Source organism: Arctopsyche grandis, chromosome 3, assembly GCF_051622035.1.
Source record: "Arctopsyche grandis isolate Sample6627 chromosome 3, ASM5162203v2, whole genome shotgun sequence".
NCBI lineage: Eukaryota > Metazoa > Arthropoda > Insecta > Trichoptera > Hydropsychidae > Arctopsyche > Arctopsyche grandis.
Genome location: NC_135357.1, coordinates 13796275 through 13808932, shown reverse-complemented (window position 1 = coordinate 13808932; position 12658 = coordinate 13796275). Strand labels below are relative to the sequence as shown.

General features: G+C 36.1%; 1 protein-coding gene across 5 annotated transcripts in view; it reads left to right on the top strand.

The window, feature by feature from the left end:
* Positions 1-256: 256 nt before the first annotated feature.
* cnc (NFE2 like bZIP transcription factor cap-n-collar) overlaps positions 257-12658 on the top strand; it is an 84652-nt gene continuing 72250 nt past the window's right edge. For 2 of the 5 annotated variants that reach the window (XM_077446729.1, XM_077446727.1), the window contains exons 1-2: positions 257-590; positions 2835-2937. In XM_077446729.1, the coding sequence (XP_077302855.1) occupies positions 2863-2937 (75 nt within the window). In that variant the 5' untranslated portion in view covers positions 257-590; positions 2835-2862. Of the gene's footprint in view, positions 591-2834; positions 2938-5605; positions 5790-9768; positions 11736-12658 lie in introns of those variants that run through there. The other 3 variants (XM_077446730.1, XM_077446728.1, XM_077446726.1) reach the window with 2 other exon arrangements.

Sequence of the window (12658 nt, the reverse complement as noted above, 5' to 3'; positions counted from 1 at the left end):
ATGTTTCATTTTCTTTTGTTTTTTTTTGTTTTATATTTCTTACTTGACTATTCTGCCGTGTTATAGATAGGTTGGTCGTTTTCAGACGTAGTTTGAAATTGAACGTAGTTCAATTAAAAAATAAATATATATATATATATATATATATATATATATATATATATATATATATATATATATATATATATATATATATATATATATATACATATGATCATCAAAAAGGTCAGTATGACACGGAACACACGAGCATAGTAGATAACGACAAGTGTCCGTGTCTGTCGCGTCGTCTTGAGTCCCCACTCCCCACTCCCCACCACAGCGTTCATATCAATATCAATAACAAGTCGGTAGTGGATAGTCGGGTACTCAGCACTGGCAGTCAGTACACAAATACTCAGATAGTATCGGAAAAACAACGGCACGAGCGGCCGCCGTCGAACCGTTATCAAATTTGGCCGCGAGTTGGCGCCACTAGTTTCCCGGATATTCCCTTTCCCGGCTCCAGAACTTGCCGCCACTATTGCGAACCACTGCTACCAACAGATCGCATCCTTAGCAATAAAACATCCCACTCCTCTTTTAAGTGAGTAAGTACCTACGTAAATCAGCAACTTTACTTATTGATTTGTTAAACTTTTTGTGTGTCTACAAATGTGTACTTTCACTCGCCTTGTAAGGATTCGTTTCGAGCAAATTGTTTTGTTCCGAACGTAGCCAAAATAACGCTAATTATTGTTATTGTTGTTGAGGTTATGCGATTGTGACGTAATATGTTGACGTGTGGCTGCCCTGTACAGTCATATGTGGTAAGGCAGGTGTGCCATTTGTAATGTATTATTTAAACTTAACAATCGTTCGTATATGCGACGTTATTGCAAGTTAATTTAAATTATGTATGAATGCACTTTTACATTGCGCTCTTCGATTCACCTTGCGTGTGCCTAAATATATGTATGTTCACGAAGAACTTTTTTATTCTAATCGAAGACATTCGATATTTTCCACGTTGCTTGAAAAATCAGTCAAGTGCATAATAAGAAGCCAAGTCAAGCTGAGCCTAAAATAAACGTCTTCGCGATATATTCAGATTAATTGAATTACTGTTATCAAGAAGCTATTATTTTCAATTGAATTTTGAGTTGACCACCTTGAGATTTCGCATAAGTTAAAAGTGTAAATTAATTTTTGACAAACGACTAGTCAGTCAGCAACCAATAAAAACTTTATTTCTATTTTATTCATATATACAATGTGCAAATATATATTTGTGATTTTTAATGTTACTCTAGTTACATTTTGTAAGCACGTGTAATTTATTGTTTAATTAATTTCAAATACAAAAAAAAAAAAGATTTATTTGTTTTTCACCTTTTCACAACTGACCTTTTTAATTCAGGTCTAATCTTATAAAATACTCACATCAGTGGCGATAACGTTAACATTGCTATTATATTTTAAAAATATAAATCGGCTGTGACGAATTAACTGGTGGGTCAATTCATTAAGAATTGTATGTATATTCCGTTCTCAGTCTCATTTCAATTGGATAGAGTGGAAGAGTACCCACTGAGATAATGTAAGACTGCTGTAACATCTCTATTAATTTACTGCACCGATGATTTTTATCTTGGTGTATGTATGCAAGTGATAAGCAGTTCGGCCAATGAGATAATATCGACATTTTTTTATGTTTCGTTCAAAATATTTCTTAATAAATGACATTGAGAGCACCGACTAATTGTGTGGTTGATCTTAACAGATGAAGGAAGCTAAAAGTTATGATTTAATAATTTATTTTGGTTCATATATTACAGAGTTTTCTGTCTTGCATCTACTATATTTGAATAGCAATTTCAAGATAAGATAATTTGTGAAGATTAGTTGTATAATCGGTCATTCACAAACAAATATAAGCGTGCATTGCGAGGATATTTTGTTGAGTAGAAAATGTCTTTGACGAAATCAATCTAAAAATATAAAATCGAGCAGGTTATTGTAGTTATGCTTACATAAAATACATTTCCCTCAATTCGTGTAATTACATATCGATGCCTTCATAGTCGCATTTTAATTGTATATGTACATATGTACATACATATATAAGACAAATTTCATGTTAATGTGATAATCCTAGTAAGAACATATGTAAATACAATCTTTAGGATAATAATAGACAGACGCCAATTATATTCACTCATATATTGGAATTTAAATCTATTGTCATACATATGGTATATAATCAGTGTTGTTACCCCAATTTTGGAACAACGGGTTTCCAATTTTTTTTTTCAAAAAAAATATTTTGAAAATATGTACATCCTTTTTTTCATCCAAGGCACTTTTACACGAAAGTTCATTAAATTTTCAATATTTGTATAATTTTTGACAAAATTATATGATTTTTTAGATTAAATAACGGGTTTCCGGAAACCCATGGAAACCATTAGGGTGACATCACTGTATATAATATATATCAATGTTATTGAAAATAAAAATAAGAATAATAAAAAGCTTTCAAAAATAGCACTTTTCTCAATTGTCTTTATAATTTACTTCAAAGCCTATTCATTATCAATCGGGTTGTTTTAGAATAGAAAAATCTATTAATTGTACTCGAGTGTAGGTTAACAAGAATGCACTCGTATGAATGTTTTTTTCCATGCATAAAAATTGCGCAATAGTTCAAAGTTGAGTTTGGGATGTTAGTCATAATGTTGTGGTAAATCCTGAGTTAAAATAACGCAACGCCATAAAGATGAAACAATATTTTTTTATCAAGAAGAATTAATATAAAAACGCTGATTAAACAATTAATACATTTTGTGTTTCAGATTAGCTATAAAATAGATTGTGGCATAAATGGAAGAAGAGGTTCTTCCGAACATGCTTCGTCTCAGTCCAGAACCTGTATGTGGAGAACGAAAAATTTTACAGGTAAGAATTAATGTGTATATTTGTTTGTTTTTTATTTTTTTGTATAAAGACGATTAAACGCATCTAGCTGTATTTAAATATGATGTTGCATCATTTTACTTCTTATATAACATCTCGTTAAATAGCAGTAATAATTGTCTATATAAACAATTTTTTTTAAAAGCATTATTTTTATGATTTTTTTGAAGTACTATGTAAGGTCTTAATGAAAATCAAAGTACATCTAGTGTATAGATTACGATATCACCAATTATTGTATAAATTTATCCATTTTCGTAAATATATATATAGTTTTAAGAACGTTAAATAGATGTCACTGCTCACGATTTCCGATGTATGTATTTACATACATACATATACAATGTTATTCTAAGAAAACATCATTTAATAAGGAAAATCCTTAAGAAAACAAGTTTTTATTTCTTGAAGTTTATTATTATTATAAAATTGGAATTTATGTCAAATAATAAGTATACTATTACGATTTACAATATAAAGGAAAATATTTTTACAACTCCACTTGGCGTTTTGCTATTTTTTTAAAAGATTTTTACTGTTAAAAATGGTCTATTTCATCAGCTTTTAATATGCATATGAAAAAATATTTTACTTAGAAAAAAAAACACGCAATTGAAGCGTTATTTCGCGATAGTCTGTAAATAAAATCAGTTACTCACATAATTTTCTGTTTTTGCCAATAAAATAGTGTTTCCGAAAACTGTGCTATATTGGAACTGTTGCATTTTTTTTAATAGAACGAAACGAAGGGAGATATAATCCTAAGATTTTATTTATAATTTCATAGGGCACGAAATATTTTTATCACACCTTATAATTTGACATACTTTAAATAATATATTATGTTTCCTTCGAGCCAATACAGATCGAAAATATACTGAATACACTTGATATGAATTGAAATCGGTCAAAATTTGAAGGTCGATTCATAGCGCAATCGCAATATTATGTCAATTTCAGATAGACGTTTCGTACTTATACATACATGTACATACATGTTCATCTATTTCTATATGAAGTACATAGTAATAGATTGGTAGCAACATACCTATATAGGATTTTTTGTAAAATTTTATCAAATGCAGTGGATTTTGAAACGAGTTTAAATATAATCGAATACTCTGTTTAATTATATGCATATAATTATTCACAAAATACTCTATTTGATTTACCAAAACAATTTCAGATTTTGGGTTCTAATGATAGTCTTATGTTATGTAATATTTTCAGTGTTTGTATACATAGTACTTTGAAAAAGTATATACATAGATTATGTATCGATATACGTATTTAAATTCAGATTTTTCGATACAATTTATGATACACGCGGAGACAATTAAAATGAGCAATTCAATGGAAATAAGGGATCTTTTACTGAATCTCAGAATTTTATTAGGTACTAATCTAAAACATAAGTATTCGGTCACACAACGATTTTATATCGTGTATTAGGAGTGATTAATTTTTTTATTAAATTATTATTATACGTATTAAATTATATTAACATGGGTTTTTATGAAATGATGTTTATGTTTATTGAGCTTTGCATTACCCTAAGATTTTTTACCTATTTAGGTGTAGTTTACCTTGGTTCTGAAATTAGCTAGACGAGTGTGAAGATAGCTGTGTTAAGGTCGTCTATTTAAATTTTAAATTAAAAAAATAGTACTTGCGCCCTCGGTGGTGTTCATACTTGTTATAAACTGATATTAGTATAGAAATATACCAATTGGTGTAAATACAATATTAATTGAATTTAAGTAATCAAAGATTATCGTATAGTCAACGACTAGTGTTTTTTAAAAAAAGCTTTATCCGTTTTTAATATTGATGTAAGATAAGGAGACCAAATATTTTTCCGTAGCAATGTGGGACGCCTGAAAAAAAATGCTTATCGAAATAAATTCTTTAATATATTCATTGAAGTAATTAAAAATAGCAATTTATAAATAAAAATATTTTCTTTAAAATAAAAACAAATTTGAAAGAAAATAAAAAATACATATTACTATTTATACTGCCCATTATTACTATTAGTGAAAATTATAATAATTAATAATAAAAAAATATTATTTCACTCACCCAATTAAAAAGAGATTTATATCTGTATTTTGTCTTAGAGTGGATTTATTTTAATAAACTTTTATGACATGAAATATTAATTAAAAATTCCACCTGACTTGCAATACTGTCTTAAAAGTATCTTCGCTTAGCGAAAATGCAATACGCACTATTTCGCACAAAAATCCAAATTAAAAAAATATGTATCTTATGTTCAAAAATGGTTACGTATCTTATCTTTGAAATATGGGATACACTACTCAAATTCGGGACTGTTCCGCCCAATACGAGACGTCTGGTCACCTTAATATACGTCGTCTATTGTACCATCTTGTATTCGCATCGAACGTAAGATTTTCTTTTATCCCTATTCGAGGGCAATTTTCCACCACTTTCGAAACCACACACCAAACTAAGCCGAACAAAAGGCGCAAAGGTAAAAAGGTCACCGAAAGTTTCTAATTTTGGATAATGTATGTAGATACAACAACCGGCTCGGAGTTTTCAGCCGACGATAATTTGGAGGACGAGTCAAAGTTGTGCAACGGCGCTGCGAGTGCACTCGCGTATGGCCGTAAATGGCGGCGTTTCGACGGAAAGTTTCGGATCCGGCGTACAGCTGTTCGCTGTCGGCTGTCACGAGAGTTTCGGTGTTGATGCGAGTTCGTCTCTCGTGCGATCGATTCGCCGGCATCATTAGCATCATCGGCATCGTCGGAAGAATAGATTCCGCGGCCGTTCGAATGCATTCGAGTTGGCGCCGCGTTCTTGCGGTGACGTTCACTCGCACGCTTACTTCTCATTAGCTACTAGTATTAATTAGTATTACGAGCGGCTCGGCCTGCATGCGAGGCGTAGTGAGTACATGTGTGCGTACGGTGCGTGTGCGTGTGTGTGTGTGTGTGTGTGTGTGTGTGTGTGTGTGCACTCGTATCGCGCGTCAAGTGACGTCAGCCGCGTGACAAGTGTCAGTTGGTGTCGGAGCGTCGGCCGGTGCGCGCCGTTCGACTCGAGCGGTCTGTCTACTGTCGACTGGCCATTTACACTCGAACTGAGCGAACTCGGATCGGTGTTCGGTGTTCGGTGTTCGGTGTTCGGTGTTCGGTGTTCGGTAGCGAGGGGAAGAGTGCGGAGTGCAGAGTGCGGGGGTTTCGGGGCGAAGTCGCCGCATTCGCCGCACCGCCCCTCTCGAAGGGCTGGCGTTTGCGTACTCTTTGAGGTTATGCGAGTGCAGGGTGACAGCCGGCTGTTTTCCGCCTCAGAAGGGCTCACCGAAACGAGCATGCTTCGTTCAGCTCCGTTCCATTCTGAAACGATACGAAACCGCACGTGCATCCGCCCTCCCCCGCTCCTTTGTTCGCTGCGGTAACGTTGGAAATTTGTGCAAAACTTTTTTTTTTTTCACCTGCCCGTCGTCTTTAGAATTATCTAGAATTTGTCGAGTGCGTTCGCGCTCCGTACCTACTCTGTCTGAGGAATTTTAATTGAAAAACAATTCAAATGTTCAATTGTTTTTTTTTCGTCGTTTGTTTTGTTTCGATGTTTTTATTATTTTATATCGACTTGGACTCTCGTTTTCAGATGTGTTTTTTTTTGTTGTCATTGCAATTGCACAATTGTTGTGTGCGTATTGCCATTTCTTTTGCATCGGCCACGTGGATTTGTGCACGTGACGTGTGCCATTGTTGTCTAAGCGAATCGATTAGCTTTCGATCTAGTCGCCTAGACGGGACGAGTGGGAGTGTTTATCCCCTCCCCCCGCAATGTTGTCGTCGAAAAGAAACAATTTGCAAACTTTATTCTGCGTCTTGTTTTTGTTGTATATGTAATCAGAGTTTGAATTTCTCTCCCGAGAATGCGTCGCATGTTTACCAATCTTCTGTTTTTCGTATGAATTTTCTTACGCTTTTCTTAGAATTTGGTCGATCGTCGTTCAATGTTTGATCTGAATCGATATAAATATAGCTGGTGAGTACGCTCGTGTATTGCGACGTACGACTGTACGTATTTATTATTACGGCGTTTAATTATTACAATGTTCAAGATTTCCATATCCATTCACTCTTTGTATTCTCAATAAATTGTTACAATTTACACAAAATAACTGGCCTTCACACTGAAAGACCTTACAAAATATTCCTCATTATACGAACACTCCTATATGTAACTCACATTTTTTCATAGTAGTCGATTGCATTCAGAATGGTTCATAATGGTTCATATATGAAGTGTGAACTTTTCACTCCAAACTGTATGAAAAATACTGAACATACATATGTATTCACTTGGACTAAATTCCTTTGATTAGTACACGTTAAGGCGGAGGGAAATTGAATGTTCATCAATAGTGAATTAACGTTCCCTTGATACGACGAAAGTTTTTCACTAAATCCATCGATGAAACTCAAAAGTTCGCGTTTTTCGCGCCTGCCTAGTACACATGTATGGGCATTCTCATGTATTGGCTTAAAAATAATTTTCCAGGATTTTCACCGTTCAACTTCAATACTGTTTGAAAACAAACATTCATTGATTTTCTGCCTAATGGTCTCTCGTGATTGAATACATTTTCTTATCAAATAATATTGTTTTCAATATTATGGATTACCCACTCAAATTTTGAATATGTGTTTATATTGCGTTTAGAACAAGTTTTCTTAATCGTATTTTACGATCTGGCCGTTTTGTGTGCAATTTCGCAACAAAGACTTGTTATCTTCGCACAAGTTGCATTATTTGGCCGATGATGCGTTTTTGCGTACGCGATTAACCTCGTTTATTTTCGGAGGATGAGGTCACACCGGGGGGATAAAGGTGTATGCGACGATATACAATATAATATGTGTATTTGTACACACGCTCGAATTTTTTTTCAGCCGTTTACATAAATGTAGCCAAATTTTGCGACTGGTCAAGTTCGCGTTAATCACCTGCGCGAGGTCGCGCCGGCTGCTGTCCAAATTAGTGCACTTGCACAAACACACACGCATCCATTATTTTTAAAGTTGTTTTGCACTGACGAGAGGACGAAAGGTTTTCCTTTGTGTCGGAAAAGCGGGGGCGGTTGCATTGACGTTAATGTCTCGCGGTGCATCGCACAATTCAATTTTCAAAAACATAGACTGCCAACCTTTTTTTTGTCGTTTTTGTTGAGACTCGTGAACTTTGTCGTCACGTGTTTTCGTTCCCACCTTTTTCTCACTATTGAACGCTTATTAAGTTTTGTACGACTTAAAATATCAGTGAAAACTAGTCATTATTTTTTTTCCACTAAATTTGCGTTTGCTTTGGCTCCTCGCCTTGTTGCATAAAAAAGCTATACAACCTTCAACTTCTTATGCAGCTTTGTTAATATTTCTCTATCATTGTTTCAAATGAATTGGTTTGAAATTGTGTCGCAACAATATTTTATCGCAATCTGTCCGAAATTTAGTGCGAAAAATGCTCCGATTTCGACCCTGGCGATATTCCAATGTTGTCGTTTTCGCGCTAAATGACACTTGTTACCGCGGGAGATTTTCTGCCATCCTTTGTTCTTCAAAGACGACGCAATTAATTTTAGTATATGAGTCTTATCTCCTAGAATTCCTAGCTTCTCAAAAGTTTCGGTCGCTTAAAATGACCCCACTTTAAGGTCAAAAATATCCGGATGAGTAATATATTTAATTTGTTGACTTGGGCTAATATGATATAACGCGATTACTCCTATCGTTTGTTCGTTTCAGCCGTTTTTTTTTACTATTCAGTAGGTCGTAAATTTCCGGTTTTAATTTGGTTGACTTACGAGAAAGCTTTGGAATGCTCGCAAAAATGTATATGAGTGAAAGTAAAGTTCCAAAATGAGAATATGGCACGGTGTGATAACGACGATTTTCACGTGACACACATACCCAGCAGAATCTACAACACCCAGTAGAATCTTCATTTTTAATCAATTTTTCGCTTTTCTCTTCTGTTTTGAACATATGGTTTCGAAAATTTGATATTTATTAGTATCTGAACTTCTGACTCAAACCTACCACCCTATCTACATATGTACACATAGGGAACATTTAGAAAACTGACATAAGTAGTTTTCAATTACAGTAATATCATTTTTGGTGATTTACTGCTGAAGTATCAAAGAGGAATTCTCAAAATGATGTTTTCATAGTCAGTATATCTGCTGAATTATGCTGTTATTAATGTTATATTATCTACCCCTGCTTATTAGAAATCATTGGGACGACTTTTTGTAACGGTGCTCACATTCTTTGGAGACCTATTTGATACGTGATAGCCTAAGACATGACACATCTTTCTGCTTTTATAACTGTACGACGTGCTGTTGGGCTTTCATCGCTCTTCTCCACCTGTTGCCTCTCAGACTGATTAGCATTTTTATAGCAGTCGTAATTCGCAACTGAACTGGTTCTAGTCAGTTCGCGTGTAACGTTCGTTTTTATGAAATTGCACGCTAGTCAACGTCGTTTTGTTTTCTTGTTCTTCTTTTCGCATACATACCCTCCGATGTCGTGACCCAATGTCCGACGACTTTCGATCTCGTTGTTTGCGCCCCACACTTTGGGAGCACTGCCAAGTGTGCACATGTGCACGGGACTGGTATAATTCAATTGGACGAGGTCAGTTTTCGGACAAGTGCGCACATAAATCCACGTGTACCTCCTTATAAATGCATAAAGTTTCCGATGTGACCGCTGTGGTGTAATGTAGTATGTATCTTATTTAATCGTTGTGTTTTTTTTTTGACAGTGTGCTATTTTTTATGCTTATAAACTTGATAGTTGAACTCTGTATAAATACTGTAATATTCAAAGTGTAAGTTTGAGAACAGTGAACATGGCTTGTTCGATCGTTGAAATTTTAAAGTTTGGTTGTTCACAATGCGCAACGAAAAAACTGAAAATTTCAATATTCCCCTGTTGAAAATGGGCACGGACGTGAACATTCGTGTGTGGAACTCTCTCAACCGTTGAACTACACCGACAGCATGGTGTCGTGGAACCGTTGCTCTCAGTAATTACCATAGTGAATTATAAGAACGGACGTCCACCGTGTGCTGAACTGATAAATATAAAAAAAGATAGTTGCCAGTGCATCGAAATAATAAAATAAATCGAGTTTTGTAACGATTGTGTGGACTTAGGATTTGCCACGTAGCTTAGACTTGGTTTGACCTTTGTCTGTTTGCCCTCTACCTCATTTGAATTTCAATCCGGTGCTACATTATCGCTATTTTAAATTACAAATCGATTTGACGCCACTACCGTGTCAAAAGTTACTCACTCACGCAAGACTGAAAACTTATAAAAAAAAAGCGGTATATATTCCGATACACTCTCGATTTTTACTTTTGCTGTGGTTCAACAGCTAACAAGACTGATAAACTGACTAAAAGATAAAAACAAACAGATATTTAAAAGTATTCCAGAAGAAATCTGATCTCATAGCCAATTAAGACTGCGTTTCAAAAGGTTGTGCCTTTTTAAAAATAAATATACTTTTTAAACATAGAGAGAAAGAAAAATTAGAAAAAAATGATAGCCTTAAAGAAATTGTACGGGGAGGAGTTGCTGAGATTGGCGCTTATGCTCTCGCTGCTTCGAGTGGATCCAGAGCATTATCTCAGGTTGGATGATGCCAGATTGATCGCGGGTGGACTGGTCAACGGGACGGACTGGTCTCCAGAAATATCCAGCCACTACCACCGCTCGCGAACGCTTCATCCCAAGTCCATAGACTCGTTAATGATTGACTACGAGAGGGATGTTTTCGAGGAGATGATGTCTCTGGGCCGGTGGAGTAGTGGAAGTAGGAGGACGCGCGAAGAAGTCCAAACTTATTTATTGAGCGGCGTGGAAACTGTCAGTGGGCAGCAGGTCACGGCATCTGTCATCCAGAATACTGCCAGTCAAGATCTTTACTCCCATTTGCCCGTCGTTCAGCTGGACGATGATCAAGTGGAACAATGCGTCACTGTCAAGACAGAAGAGGACACCTCTGAAGATGATTCGTACGAGGACGGCGCTTGTGCAACTCCACAGTCGTACGAGCAAGAAGTTGTCGTCAAATCGGAGGATTCTGATTTCGAAGACGATTTCCAAACGGATGCTTTCTACCAAACACGTCTCGTCTCTATATCCGACCCTCCGATCATCAGGAACCTGTCCACTTTTGACGGGCCGCTTCTCGAAGAAGATTCGGCCACGTCTGCTTCTTTCGACGTCACTCAATTCTTCGCCGATCCACCTACACCGATAAACACCGTTTTGAAGAAAGTCGATCTTGATTTGCCCAAAAAGTCATTCTACACGGATGACAATGCCATCGACGATTTTATGCCCTTCTATCTGCAAGACGGAGACGGGGACTCGATCAGAGATCAAAATTTGGCCGATCTCATGGATTTCGACGAAACGGCGGAAACTTTGGAGGAGTTCAAGCGTCAGATCGAGTGTTTCGATGTCAAGCAACAACAGGAGAATCTGGAGAAGTACCTCTTGAAGAATACTGATTTGGATCAAGATCTAGATCAGATGCATTGCGTGAAGAGGGAGAGGGCCAGCACCAGCTTCACATCCGTCGCCAGCTCTAGCGGCTTCAGCGAGGACCCATGCACTTCCGGCTCGTCCAGTTGCGACGAATCCAGCGGCAGAAGTTCAGATTTCAAGATCGAAAAGGACGACGACGCAAGAAGCGCTGCTAATTTGACACAAGAGGTATTTTTTCATTATTTATTATCTTACATTTCATCCAAAATTAGCTGTTTGCCAAGGGCAAATTCAGACGCGTGAAGTTTGAATAGTGCTCTCATTGTTTGCTTCATTTTGGTATTTGGTATTAACCAAGAGCGATATCAAGCACATTTTATACACATAGCTCAAGGCAACTTATTTGAAATGAACTATAACGATTATTTATTTATAATACGTGTGTATATACATATGTATGTACTTAGCGTATAGTGAAAACTCATGTATAAAATTTTATGCTCGCATGCAATACTCTTTTTTCATGACCTGCATGTGAAGAAAACCTTTTAATATTGTTTGTCGTTTACTCAATGCATACTCGAGATTAAAATGTCATAAATTGAACGTACTAGTACACGGCATATTGTCATTTTTTTTTCGTGTTCTGAAAATGGAACAATCGACATTGCTTCCAACGATCATAGGTTACAGATTGTTGCTAGCGATACGCTAGGCGTGGGTCTTCAGTTCCCTCGAATCTCACATATTTACATATGTGTGTGTACATTCGTGTAAGCATTCACATAGACGGATATATGAATATTTTCACAAATTTCAAAAGTGTCCACGGTAAATACATCGAATTGTGGACTTTATGTCGTTAACCCCACTCGTTATATCTGCGGTGAACGGTCGATAATATGCGTCATATTATATCGGATGCTTTGGCAAAAGTGTGTCAAATGTGTTTGGCGACGACGAATTTTTGGCGATAATGTCGATGTTTTCCACATTTGAGGACTCCGAGATAAAAACAAAATCACCGATTTTGTTTTCCTCTCTCGCGGTTCAGATACGGTTTTGTTTGTCATCAAGTTTTTTCAAAATTCGCGTTGCATAACTCACCGTTGGAGAAACAGCGCGACTGCGACATTGAATCTGTAATTACG